This window comes from Oncorhynchus gorbuscha, linkage group LG16 (assembly GCF_021184085.1).
Source record: "Oncorhynchus gorbuscha isolate QuinsamMale2020 ecotype Even-year linkage group LG16, OgorEven_v1.0, whole genome shotgun sequence".
Lineage (NCBI taxonomy): Eukaryota > Metazoa > Chordata > Actinopteri > Salmoniformes > Salmonidae > Oncorhynchus > Oncorhynchus gorbuscha.
Genome location: NC_060188.1, coordinates 93765363 through 93781030, shown reverse-complemented (window position 1 = coordinate 93781030; position 15668 = coordinate 93765363). Strand labels below are relative to the sequence as shown.

Here is a 15668-nt window from a genome sequence, read left to right as displayed (position 1 = left end):
GGAATAGGGTTCCATAGGACTCTGGTCAAAAGTAGTGCACTATATAGGGAATAGGGTTCCATAGGACTCTGGTCAAAAGTAGTGCACTATATAGGGAACAGGGTTCCATTTGGGACACATTAAAACTAGGAAAACGGTCTTACCCTGTAGATGAGCCCTCCGTTGTTGGAGCAAGTGAGGACATGTTGTCCCTCGGAGTCGAAGGCGAACAGCCGTCCGCGTGGCACCTGGACCTGCTTGTACCCACTGTAGCCGGACAGGACGAATGGTCCCGTGGCATCCTGGGGCAGGGAGTCCTCCGACTGCTTCACTCCACATCGGTGGATGTTCCACTGGATAAACTGGAACAGATGTAATTACAGGGATTACCACCTGACTACTGTGTTACTGATACAGAGCAGGGGGTTATGGGTTACCACCTGACTACTGTGTTACTGATACAGAGCAGGGGGTTATGGGTTACCACCTGACTACTGTGTTACTGATACAGAGCAGGGGGTTATGGGTTACCACCTGACTACTGTGTTACTGATACAGAGCAGGGGGTTATGGGTTACCACCTGACTACTGTGTTACTGATACAGAGCAGGGGGTTATGGGTTAAATACAGACGTAATTACAGGGATTACCACCTGACTACTGTGTTACTGATACAGAGCAGGGGGTTATGGGTTACCACCTGACTACTATGTTACTGATACAGAGCAGGGGGTTATGGGTTACCACCTGACTACTATGTTACTGATACAGAGCAGGGGGTTATGGGTTACCACCTGACTACTATGTTACTGATACAGAGCAGGGGGTTATGGGTTAAAGACAGACGTAATTACAGGGATTACCACCTGACTACTATGTTACTGATACAGAGCAGGGGGTTATGGGTTACCACCTGACTACTATGTTACTGATACAGAGCAGGGGGTTATGGGTTACCACCTGACTACTATGTTACTGATACAGAGCAGGGGGTTATGGGTTACCACCTGACTACTATGTTACTGATACAGAGCAGGGGGTTATGGGTTACCACCTGACTACTATGTTACTGATACAGAGCAGGGGGTTATGGGTTACCACCTGACTACTATGTTACTGATACAGAGCAGGGGGTTATGGGTTAAAGACAGACGTAATTACAGGGATTACCACCTGACTACTATGTTACTGATACAGAGCAGGGGGTTATGGGTTAAAGACAGACGTAATTACAGGGATTACCACCTGACTACTGTGTTACTGATACAGAGCAGGGGGTTATGGGTTACCACCTGACTACTATGTTACTGATACAGAGCGGGGGTTATGGGTTACCACCTGACTACTGTGTTACTGATACAGAGCAGGGGGTTATGGGTTACCACCTGACTACTATGTTACTGATACAGAGCAGGGGGTTATGGGTTACCACCTGACTACTATGTTACTGATACAGAGCAGGGGGTTATGGGTTACCACCTGACTACTATGTTACTGATACAGAGCAGGGGGTTATGGGTTACCACCCGACTACTATGTTACTGATACAGAGCAGGGGGTTATGGGTTACCACCCGACTACTATGTTACTGATACAGAGCAGGGGGTTATGGGTTACCACCTGACTACTGTGTTACTGATACAGAGCAGGGGGTTATGGGTTTCCACCTGACTACTATGTTACTGATACAGAGCAGGGGGTTATGGGTTAAATGCGGGAGACACATTTCAGTTGTACCACTATTACGTTACGACTTTATTACTAGTGTGACAATACCAGGTTACTACCATGTTACTACAGTCTACTACCATGTTACTACCATGTTACCACCATGTTACTATAGGCTACTACCATGTTACTACAGGCTACTACCATATTACTACCATGTTACCACCATGTTACTATAGGCTACTACCATGTTACTATAGGCTACTACCATGTTACTACCATGTTACTACAGTCTACTACCATGTTACTACCATGTTACTACAGTCTACTACCATGTTACTACAGTCTACTACCATGTTACTACAGTCTACTACCATGTTACTACAGTCTACTACCATGTTACTACAGTCCACTACCATGTTACTACAGTCTACTACCATGTTACTACAGTCTACTACCATGTTACTACTGTCTCACTACCATGTTACTACAGTCTACTAACATGTTACTACCATGTTACTACAGTCTACTACCATATTAATACCACCACAGGGTAGCCTAGTGGTTAGAGCGTTGGACTAGTAACCGGAAGGTTGCAAGTTCAAATCCCAGAGCTGACGAGGTACAAATCTGTCGTTCTGCCCCTGAACGGGCAGTTAACCCACTGTTCCTAGGCCGTCATTGAAAATAAGAATTTGTTCTTAACTGACTTGCCTGGTTAAATAAAGGTAAAATAAAAAAATACCATGTTACTAGTCTACTACCATGTTACTACAGTTTACTACCATGTTACTACTGTCTCACTACCATGTTACTACTGTCTCACTACCATGTTACTACAGTCTCACTACCATGGTACTACCATGTTACTACAGTCTACTACCATGTTACTACAGTCTACTACCATGTTACTACAGTCAACTACCATGTTACTACAGTCAACTACCATGTTACTACAGTCTACTAACATGTTACTACAGTCTACTAACATGTTACTACAGTCTCACTACCATGTTACTACCATGTTACTCCAGTCTCACTACCATGTTACTACAGTCTACTACCATGTTACTATTGCACCACTACCATGTTACTAGTCTCACTACCATGTTACTACAGTCTCACTACCATGTTACTACAGTCTCACTACCATGTTACTACAGTCTCACTACCATGTTACTACAGTCTCACTACCATGTTACTACAGTCTACTACCATGTTACTACTGTCTCACGACCATGTTACTACCATGTTACTACAGTCTACTACCATGTTACTACTGTCTCACTACCATGTTACTACCATGTTACTACAGTCTACTACCATGTTACTACCATGTTACTACAGTCTACTACCATGTTACTACAGTCTACTACCATGTTACTACAGTCTCACTACCATGTTACTACCATGTTACTATTGCACCACTACCATGTTACTACAGTCTACTACCATGTTACTACAGTCTCACCACCATGTCAATACCATGTTAATACCATGTTACTACAGTCTACTACCACATTACTACCATGTTACTACAGTCTCACTACCATGTTACTACAGTCTCACTTCCATGTTACTACTGTCTCACTACCATGTTACAACAGTCTACTACCATGTTACTACAGTCTACTACCATGTTACTACAGTCTACTACCATGCTACTACAGTCTACTACCATGCTACTACAGTCTACTACCATGTTACTATTGTCCCACTACCATGTTACTACAGTCTCACTACCATGTTACTACAGTCTCACTACCATGTTGCTACTATGTTACTACAGTCTACTACCATGTTACTACAGTCTACTACCATGTTACTACAGTCTACTACCATGTTACTACAGTCTACTACCATGCTACTACCATGCTACTACAGTCTACTACCATGTTACTATTGTACCACTACCATGTTACTACAGTCTCACTACCATGTTACTACCATGTTACTACAGTCTCACTACCATGTTACTACAGTCTCACTACCATGTTACTACCATGTTACTGCTGTCTCACTACCATGTTACTACCATGTTGCTACTATGTTACTACAGTCTACTACCATGCTACTACAGTCTACTACCATGCTACTACAGTCTACTACCATGCTACTACAGTCTACTACCATGCTACTACAGTCTACTACCATGCTACTACAGTCTACTACCATGCTACTACAGTCTACTACCATGCTACTACAGTCTACTACCATGTTACTATTGTACCACTACCATGTTACTACAGTCTCACTACCATGTTACTACCATGTTACTACAGTCTACTACCATGTTACTACAGTCTCACTACCATGTTACTACAGTCTCACTACCATGTTACTACAGTCTCACTACCATGTTACTACAGTCTCACTACCATGTTACTACAGTCTACTACCATGTTACTACAGTCTCACTACCATGTTACTACAGTCTCACTACCATGTTACTACAGTCTCACTACCATGTTACTACAGTCTCACTACCATGTTACTACTATGTTACTACAGTCTCACTATCATGTTACTACAGTCTCACTATCATGTTACTACTATGTTACTACAGTCTCACCACCATGTTACTACCATGTTACTACAGTCTCACTCCCATGTTACTACAGTCTACTACCATGTTACTACAGTCTCACTACCATGTTACTACCATGTTACTACAGTCTCACTACCATGTTACTACTATGTTACTACAGTCTCACTACCATGTTACTACTATGTTACTACAGTCTCACTACCATGTTACTACTATGTTACTACAGTCTCACCACCATGTTACTACCATGTTACTACAGTCTCACTACCATGTTACTACTATGTTACTACAGTCTCACTACATTTACATTTACATTTAAGTCATTTAGCAGACGCTCTTATCCAGAGCGACTTATGTTACTACAGTCTCACTACCATGTTACTACAGTCTCACTACCATGTTACTACAGTCTCACTACCATGTTACTACAGTCTCACTACCATGTTACTACAGTCTCACTACCATGTTACTACAGTCTCACTACCATGTTACTACTATGTTACTACAGTCTCACTACCATGTTACTACTATGTTACTACAGTCTCACTACCATGTTACTACTATGTTACTACAGTCTCACTACCATGTTACTACTATGTTACTACAGTCTCACCACCATGTTACTACCATGTTACTACAGTCTCACTACCATGTTACTACAGTCTCACTAACATGTTACTACTATGTTACTACAGTCTCACTACCATGTTACTACTATGTTACTACAGTCTCACCACCATGTTACTACCATGTTACTACAGTCTCACTACCATGTTACTACAGTTTCACTACCATGTTACTACTGTCTCACTACCATGTTACTACAGTCTACTACCATGTTACTACAGTCTACTACCATGTTACTACCATGTTACTAGTCTCACTACCATGTTACTACAGTCTACTACCATGTTACTACTGTCTCACTACCATGTTACTACTATGTTACTACAGTCTCACTACCATGTTACTACTATGTTACTACAGTCTCACTACCATGTTACTACTATGTTACTACAGTCTCACCACCATGTTACTACCATGTTACTACAGTCTCACTACCATGTTACTACAGTCTACTACCATGTTACTACTATGTTACTACAGTCTCACCACCATGTTACTACCATGTTACTACAGTCTCACTACCATGTTACTACAGTCTACTACCATGTTACTACAGTCTACTACCATGTTACTACAGTCTACTACCATGTTACCACCATGTTACTATAGTCTCACTACCATGTTACTACCATGTTACTACAGTCTCACTACCATGTTACTACAGTCTACTACCATGTTACTACAGTCTACTACCATGTTACTACAGTCTACTACCATGTTACTACAGTCTACTACCATGTTACTACAGTCTACTACCATATTACTACAGTCTACTCCCATGTTGCCACTATGTTACTAGTCTACTACCATGTTACTACAGTCTCACTACCATGTTACGACAGTCTCACTACCATGTTACTACCATGTGACTGCTGTCTCACTACCATGTTACTACTGTCAACTACCATGTTACTACCATGTTACTACAGTCTTCTACCATGTTACTACCATGTTACTACAGTCTCACTACCATGTTACTACAGTCTACTACCATGTTACTACAGTCTACTACCATGTTACCACCATGTTACTATAGTCTACTACCATGTTACTACAGTCTACTACCATGTTACTACAGCCTACTACCATGTTACTACAGTCTACTACCATGTTGCCACTATGTTACTAGTCTACTACCATGTTACTACAGTCTCACTACCATGTTACTACCATGTTACGACAGTCTCACTACCATGTTACTACCATGTTATTGCTGTCTCACTACCATGTTACTACTGTCAACTACCGTGTTACCACCATGTTACTACAGTCTACTACCATGTTACCACAGTCTACTACCATGTTACTACCATGTTACTACTGTCTACTACCATGGTCCTACTGTCTGACTACCATGTTACTACAGTCTACTACCATGTTACTACCATGTTACTACCATGTTACTACAGTCTACTACCATGTTACTACTGTCTCACTACCATGTTACTACTGTCTCACTACCATGTTACTACCATGTTACTACAGTCTACTACCATGTTACTACAGTATACTACCATGTTACTACTGTCTCACTACCATGTTACTACTGTCTCACTACCATGTTACTACAGTATACTACCATATTACTACCATGTTACTACAATCTACTACCATGTTACTACAGTATACTACCATATTACTACCATGTTACTACAATCTACTACCATATTACTACCATGTTACTACAGTATACTACCATATTACTACCATGTTACTACAATCTACTACCATAGTACTACCATGTTACTACAGTATACTACCATATTACTACCATGTTACTACCATATTACTACCATGTTACTACAGTATACTACCATATTACTACCATGTTACTACAGTATACTACCATATTACTACCATGTTACTACAATCTACTACCATGTTACTACCATGTTACTACAGTATACTACCATATTACTACAGTATACTACCATGTTACTACAGTATACTACCATGTTACTACAGTATACTACCATGTTACTACAGTATACTACCATGTTACTACAGTATACTACCATGTTACTACTGTCTCACTACCATGTCACTACAGTCTCACTACCATATTGCTACCATGTTACTACAATCTACTACCATATTACTACCATGTTACTACAGTATACTACCATATTACTACCATGTTACTACAATCTACTACCATGTTACTACTGTCTCACTACCATGTTACTACAGTCTCACTACCATGTTACTACCATGTTACTACAGTCTACTACCATATTACTACCATGTTACTACGGTCTACTACCATGTTACTACGGTCTACTACCATGTTACTACAGTATACTACCATATTACTACCATTTTACTACAGTATACTACCATATTACTACCATGTTACTAATGTCTCACTACCATGTTACTACCATGTTACTACTGTCTCACTACCATGTTACTACTGTCTCACTACCATGTTACTACTGTCTCACTACCATGTTACACCCTGGTTCGAATTCAGGTTGTATCACAACTGCCTGTGATCGGGAGTCCCATAGGACGGTGCACAATTGGCCCAGCGCCGTTGGGGTTTGGCCGGTGTAGGCCGTCGTTGTAAATAAGAATTTGTTCTTAACTGACTTGTCTCATTAAATAAAAGTAAAATATATATATTTTTAAATAACTGTGTTAGTAGCATGTTACTACCGTGTTAGTAGCATGTTACTACCACGTTACTACTGTGTTGGTAGCATGTTACTACAGTCTTACGACCTGAGTTCAGTTACCTTGCCGTCCTCTCCGATACTGAACACTGTATTCTCATCATAGCTGAACTCAACACTGTACACCTCCCCATCGTGGGCCCTCCAGCTCATAGCGCAGTCGTAACGCTGCATGTCTGGAGAATAGAGAAACACATGTTATAACAGCTCATAGCACAGTCATAACGCTGCATGTCTGGAAAAAGAGAAACACATGTTATAACAGCTCATAGCGCAGTCTTAATGCTGAATGTCTGGAAAATAGAGTGACTTGTTATAACAGCTCATAGCACAGTCATAACCCTGCATGTCTGGAAAATAGAGAGACTTGTTATAACAGCTCATAGCACAGTCATAACGCTGCATGTCTGGAAAATAGAGAGACTTGTTATAACAGCTCATAGCACAGTCATAACCCTGCATGTCTGGAAAATAGAGAGACTTGTTATAACAGCTCATAACACAGTCATAACGCTGCATGTCTAGAGAGAATAGGGAGATAAGCACTTATTATAACAGCTCATAGCGCAGTCTTAATGCTGCATGTCTGTGAAGAGGAGCGAGAAGAACATGTTATAACCACTCATAGCACAGCCATAGCGATGCATGTCTGAAGGACAGAGAGAAAATAGAGGCACATGTTAACACGCATAGAAATATAATTATTAGATCAGCACTCTCCATTGAAGTCAACGAGGGGCATTTTTCATTCTAGTAATTCTATATTCACAGCCTCCTCTTCACTCAGAGACCTCATTGCAGTCAGCTATGTCAACTCCGAGATCTAGTTATTAGTGCCTGCAGTATGTCAAGCGTTATAACGCATTATGAAGAGACTATTCATCCCACATCTATCTACTATCACCTCAAATCAAATCTCCATGAAGAGAAAAAAATCAACAAAAATGAGGGGAGAGTGAATGACTGGACTTTACCGAACAGTCTAATCACTCCGTCGGCAGCTCCAGTAACCAGTAGGTTTCCGTTGTGGTTGAAGGCTGTACAGTTGATGGCTACTGGACCAGGCTCCAGAGAGAACTGAAGCTGAGGACGATAGGATAGGACATGGAGTGAGGGGAAAGACAGGAACGAGGCTACAGGGCTTTAACTTCAGACGGGTAGAGTATACATGTAACAGATTTAGATAATATATAGTACAGATCTATAAATTGTATCTATAATTTAATATTTAATAATATTAAATAATATGAATAATCTAATAATATTTTCGACAATGTTTTAGCAAAATAAAGTTCCTGATCTCAGAAAAATACCAAGTTGCCCCCTTCAACTAATACTGCAAGCAACACTGGAGAATGAGAAAAATACCATCATTGTACACGTGTTTGAGTGACATAGTACACGTGTTTTGAGTGACATAGTACACGTGTTTTGAGTGACATAGTACACGTGTTTGGGTGACATAGTACACGTGTTTTGAGTGACATAGTACACGTGGTGGGTGACATAGTACACGTGTTTGGGTGACATAGTACACGTGGTGGGTGACATAGTACACGTGTTTGGGTGACATAGTACACGTGTTTGGGTGGCATAGTACACGTGTTTGAGTGACATAGTACACATGGTGGGTGACATAGTACACGTGTTTGGGTGACATAGTACACGTGTTTGGGTGACATAGTACACGTGTTTGGGTGGCATAGTACACGTGTTTGAGTGACATAGTACACATGGTGGGTGACATAGTACACGTGTTTGGGTGACATAGTACACGTGGTGGGTGACATAGTACACGTGTTTGGGTGACATAGTACACGTGTTTGGGTGGCATAGTACACGTGTTTTGAGTGACATAGTACACGTGGTGGGTGACATAGTACACGTGGTGGGTGACATAGTACACGTGTTTTGAGTGACATAGTACACATGTTTGAGTGACATAGTACACGTGTTTGGGTGACATAGTACACGTGTTTGGGTGACGTGTTTCCTACAGCAGTACCTGCTGTTTGACGGTCTTGGTGTCCCAGAGCAGCAGCTGTCCAGAGACAGAGAGGTGATTGGGGAGCCGTGGTACTGTCTCTGTCACACTCCCAGAGCGCCCAGGCCCAGCGTGTGCTGCTGCAGAACACACAAAGGATGTCCCGCTGGGGCTGCAGGCCAGGGACAGGATCCTACACAACCCCACGCAGGGACAGGAGACACCAGACAGATTAGTCAGTACAGTAATGCCTTCCATTATTAAACCTCTCCAGGAGACACCAGACAGATCAGTCAGTACAGTAATGCCTTCCATTATTAAACCTCTTCAGGAGACACCAGACAGATTAGTCAGTACAGTAATGCCTTCCATTATTAAACCTCTTCAGGAGACACCAGACAGATCAGTCAGTACAGTAATGCCTTCCATTATTAAACATCTTCGGGAACAGGACAGGAGACACCAGACAGATTAGTCAGTACAGTAATGCCTTCCATAATTAAACCTCTCCAGGAGACACCAGACAGACCAGTCAGTACAGTAATGCCTTCCATTATTAAACCTCTCCAGGAGACACCAGACAGATCAGTCAGTACAGTAATGCCTTCCATTATTAAACCTCTTCAGGAGACACCAGACAGATTAGTCAGTACAGTAATGCCTTCCATTATTAAACCTCTTCAGGAGACACCAGACAGATCAGTCAGTACAGTAATGCCTTCCATTATTAAACATCTTCGGGAACAGGACAGGAGACACCAGACAGATTAGTCAGTACAGTAATGCCTTCCATAATTAAACCTCTCCAGGAGACACCAGACAGACCAGTCAGTACAGTAATGCCTTCAATTATTAAACCTCTCCAGGAGACACCAGACAGACCAGTCAGTACAGTAATGCCTTCCATTATTAAACCTCTCCAGGAGACACCAGACAGATTAGTCAGTACAGTAATACCTTCCATAATTAAACCTCTCCAGGAGACACCAGACAGATCAGTCAGTACAGTAATGCCTTCCATTATTAAACCTCTTCGGGAACAGGACAGGAGACACCAGACAGACCAGTCAGTACAGTAATACCTTCCATTATTAAACCTCTTCGGGAACAGGACAGGAGACACCAGACAGACCAGTCAGTACAGTAATGCCTTCCATTATTAAACCTCTTCAGGGACAGGACAGGAGACACCAGACAGACCAGTCAGTACAGTAATGCCTTCCATAATTAAACCTCTTCAGGAGACACCAGACAGATCAGTCAGTACAGTAATGCCTTCCATTATTAAACCTCTCCAGGAGACACCAGACAGATCAGTCAGTACAGTAATGCCTTCCATTATTACACCTCTTCAGGAACAGGACAGGAGACACCAGACAGACCAGTCAGTACAGTAATGCCTTCCATTATTAAACCTCTTCAGGAGACACCAGACAGATCAGTCAGTACAGTAATGCCTTCCATAATTAAACCTCTCCAGGAGACACCAGACAGACCAGTCAGTACAGTAATGCCTTCCATTATTAAACCTCTCCAGGAGACACCAGACAGATCAGTCAGTACAGTAATGCCTTCCATTATTACACCTCTTCAGGAACAGGACAGGAGACACCAGACAGACCAGTCAGTACAGTAATGCCTTCCATTATTAAACCTCTTCAGGAGACACCAGACAGATCAGTCAGTACAGTAATGCCTTCCATTATTAAACCTCTTCAGGGACAGGACAGGAGACACCAGACAGACCAGTCAGTACAGTAATGCCTTCCATTATTAAACCTCTTCAGGAAACACCAGACAGATCAGTCAGTACAGTAATGCCTTCCATTATTAAACCTCTTCAGGAGACACCAGACAGATCAGTCAGTACAGTAATGCCTTCCATTATTAAACCTCTTCAGGAGACACCAGACAGACCAGTCAGTACAGTAATACCTTCCATTATTAAACCTCTTCAGGAGAACAGGACAGTAATGCCTTCCATTATTAAACCTCTTCAGGAGACACCAGACAGACCAGTCAGTACAGTAATACCTTCCATTATTAAACCTCTTCAGGAGACACCAGACAGATCAGTCAGTACAGTAATGCCTTCCATTATTAAACCTCTTCAGGAACAGGACAGGAGACACCAGACAGATCAGTCAGTACAGTAATGCCTTCCATTATTAAACCTCTCCAGGAGACACCAGACAGATCAGTCAGTACAGTAATGCCTTCCATTATTAAACCTCTTCTGGGACAGGACAGGAGACACCAGACAGACCAGTCAGTACAGTAATGCCTTCCATTATTAAACCTCTTCAGGACACCAGACAGATCTTCAGTAATGCCTTCCATTATTAAACCTCTTCAGGAGACACCAGACAGACCAGGATAATGTACACGTAATGCCTTCCATTATTAAACCTCTTCAGGAGACACCAGACAGATCAGTCAGTACAGTAATGCCTTCCATTATTAAACCTCTTCAGACCAGATCAGTCAGTACAGACAGACCAGTAATAATACCTTCCATTATTAAACCTCTTCAGGAGACACCAGACAGATCAGTCAGTACAGTAATGCCTTCCATTATTAAACCTCTTCAGGAGACACCAGACAGACCAGTCAGTACATTAATACCTTCCATTATTAAACCTCTTCAGGAGACACCAGACAGATCAGTCAGTACAGTAATGCCTTCCATTATTAAACCTCTTCAGGAACAGGACAGGAGACACCAGACAGATCAGTCAGTACAGTAATGCATTCCATTATTAAACCTCTTCAGGAGACACCAGACAGATCAATCAGTACAGTAATGCCTTCCATTATTAAATCTATTCAGGCTGGTTTACCAGACAGATTAAGATGGAGAATCTCCATAGAATTGCTGTTGTTGTTGCCCAGGACTAGGCTTAATCTGTGTCTGGAATCCACCCTCTGATGAGACATGGAGACTTCTGCTACAGATATCCATTATTCCAACCAGGGCTGCTGGGTCAAATCACTCTGGATAAGAGACACTTAGCTTACCGTGAATGAGTCTCGTCTATGGTCATCTCATACAGGTTCTTCTTAGCATTAGTGTCGTATAGCCTCACCGTACCCACACCACTGCCCAGCAACAGCTATAAAGAAAAGGGACGCAAGGCCAAAGACCGTATTACTGATGGGGAGGGAGAGGGTTCCACTTTCCCACCTCACCCTGCAAACAGTCAGAGAACAGGGTGCTGAGGACTGAGGATGCCATTACTACCTCATGTAAACATAGACCTGGTCGGATTGTGTTCGTCAGACACCCAATGAGAAGTAAAACAGACTGAAACAGGAAGGGACAACTGGGACTTGTCCAATAAGAAATGTTTGTTTAGGATGTACCCTAATGAACATAGCCCTGATGTGCTGGTTTGAGGTCAGAGGTCATACTCGTCTGTCAGGCTTGGTGTCCCACTCCAGAGAGAGCACAGGGTTAGAGAAGCTGTGTTAAGTTCAGATGTCAGAGCCCCCTTGTGTGGCCGTAATGCCCCCTAAAAATATTTGTGCCTTGTGGCCAAAGTGGCAGTTGTACCCTTGGGTTGAACATAATTATAACAATTCCTTTCTTCCGGCTGCCAATCGCCATGCTCCGAACCTCCCACTCACATGACTCTCTCAAATATCTCAATTCTTATTAGCCAATGCCTGTCACATGATCGGGTCCTTAAGTCGGCTACTAGTGAAGACAGACACATCGTGGTACATCCCAAAGCACGGGTCCTTACGCTTCGATCACACCGACATGGTCGTTGCGCAAAACGGTACGCAGCGTCAGCTGGATATGTTTACAACAACAGTTCAACGTTCACCTTCTGCTACCGTTACCGTGTTATAGAGGTGTTATAGAGGTATTGTATAGGTGACATAGAGGTGATATAGAGGTGTTATAGAGGTGACATAGAGGTGTTATAGAGGTGACATAGAAGTGTTACAGAGGTATTGTATAGGTGACATAGAGGTGTTATAGAGGTGTTAGAGGTGTTATAGAGGTATTGTATAGGTGACATAGAGGTGTTATAGAGGTGACATAGAGGTGACATAGAGGTGTTATAGAGGTGACATAGAGGTGTTAGAGGTGTTATAGAGGTATTGTATAGGTGACAGAGGTGTTATAGAGGTGACATAGAGGTGTTATAGAGTTGTCATAGAGGTGCCCTAGCAGAAGGCCTTGGTGTCCTAGTGCATAGGTACCCTAGCAGAGAAGTTATAGAGGTGACATAGAGGTGTTATAGAGTTGACATAGAGGTGCCCTAGCAGAAGGCCTTGGTGTCCTAGCAGAAGGCCTTGGTGTCCTACTAGCAGATACACTTGGTGCCCTAGCAGAGGCCCCTTGGTGCCCTGGAAAGATGATTGGCTACCTCTTGAAGGCCAAATGGCCTTGCCCCCTAAAAAAAAACACATTTTTTTTTTTTTTTTGATTGAGGTTGAGGTCAGAGGTCATACCAGTCTGTCGGGCTTGGTGGCCCACTCCAGGGACAGCAGAGGGGACTTGGACATGATGGTGGCCTTGGTCTGCATGATGGGGTTGAAGGACCACACCTTGATGACCCCGTCCACGTCCAAACTGGCTACCCTCCTCCCTGAGCAGTCCACCCTGGGACCGGAGACAGGAGACACAGTGAACGTACACAACGGAACTGGACCTCATTAACACCCTTTTCAAAAACATTGAACCGTACCGTGTTATGTCTCTTATTTGACCGAGAACACATTCTCATTTACTACAAAGACCTAGGGAGTAGTTACAAGGAAGAATGAGCCAATTGTAAGCTGGGGATGATTAGGTGATCGTGGTGGTTTGAGGGCCAGATTTAGAATTTAGCCAGGACACCGGGGTTAACACCCCTACTCTTACGATAAGTGCCATGGGATCTTTAAAGACCTCAGAGAGTCAGGACACCCGTTTAATGGCCCATCCGAAAGACACCCTTACACAGGGCAATGTCCCCAATCACTGCCCTGGGGCATTGGGATATATATATTTTTTTTTTAAACGAGAGGAAAGAGGGTCTCCTACTGGCCCTCCAACACCACTTCCAACTCTGACATTTTATTTTCACATTGTCCTTTCCAGCATGGTTCCATGGCCAGGGCAGTACAGCTCTGTTACTATGGTGGATGTGTAACCAGGGCAGTACAGCTCTGTTACTATGGTGGATGTGTAACCAGGGCAGTACAGCTCTGTTACTATGGTGGATGTGTAACCAGGGCAGTACAGCTCTGTTACTATGGTGGATATGTAACCAGGGCAGTACAGACAGCTCTGTTACTATGGTGGATGTGTAACCAGGGCAGTACAGCTCTGTTACTATGGTGAATGTGTAACCAGGGCAGTACAGCTCTGTTACTATGGTGGATGTGTAACCAGGGCAGTACAGCTCTGTTACTATGGTGGATATGTAACCAGGGCAGTACAGACAGCTCTGTTACTATGGTGGATATGTGTAACCAGGGTTACTATGGTGGATGTACAGCTCTGTTACTATGGTGGATGTGTAACCAGGGCAGTACAGCTCTGTTACTATGGTGGATGTGTAACCAGGACAGTACAGCTCTGTTACTATGGTGGATATGTAACCAGGGCAGTACAGCTCTGTTACTATGGTGGATGTGTAACCAGGGCAGTACAGCTCTGTTACTATGGTGGATGTGTAACCAGGGCAGTACAGCTCTGTTACTATGGTGGATGTGTAACCAGGGCAGTACAGCTCTGTTACTATGGTGGATGTGTAACCAGGGCAGTACAGCTCTGTTACTATGGTGGATGTGTAACCAGGGCAGTACAGCTCTGTTACTATGGTGGATATGTAACCAGGGCAGTACAGCTCTGTTACTATGGTGGATATGTAACCAGGGCAGTACAGCTCTGTTACTATGGTGGATGTGTAACCAGGGCAGTACAGCTCTGTTACTATGGTGGATGTGTAACCAGGGCAGTACAGCTCTGTTACTATGGTGGATGTGTAACCAGGGCAGTACAGCTCTGTTACTATGGTGGATGTGTAACCAGGGCAGTACAGCTCTGTTACTATGGTGGATGTGTAACCAGGGCAGTACAGCTCTGTTACTATGGTGGATACAGCTGTAACCAGGGCAGTACAGCTCTGTTACTATGGTGGATGTGTAACCAGGGCAGTACAGCTCTGTTACTATGGTGGATGTGTAA

General features: G+C 43.0%; 1 protein-coding gene across 2 annotated transcripts in view; it reads right to left on the bottom strand.

Moving 5' to 3' along the window:
* The window catches only part of wdr91 (WD repeat domain 91), a 42868-nt gene that overhangs the window by 9406 nt on the left and 17794 nt on the right, over positions 1–15668 (bottom strand). For both annotated transcript variants that reach the window (XM_046305228.1, XM_046305230.1), the window contains 6 exons: positions 13946–14096; positions 12500–12594; positions 9503–9674; positions 8472–8580; positions 7561–7673; positions 144–341 (listed from right to left, as the gene is read on the bottom strand). In XM_046305228.1, the coding sequence (XP_046161184.1) occupies positions 144–341; positions 7561–7673; positions 8472–8580; positions 9503–9674; positions 12500–12594; positions 13946–14096 (838 nt within the window). The remainder of the gene's footprint in view (positions 1–143; positions 342–7560; positions 7674–8471; positions 8581–9502; positions 9675–12499; positions 12595–13945; positions 14097–15668) is intronic.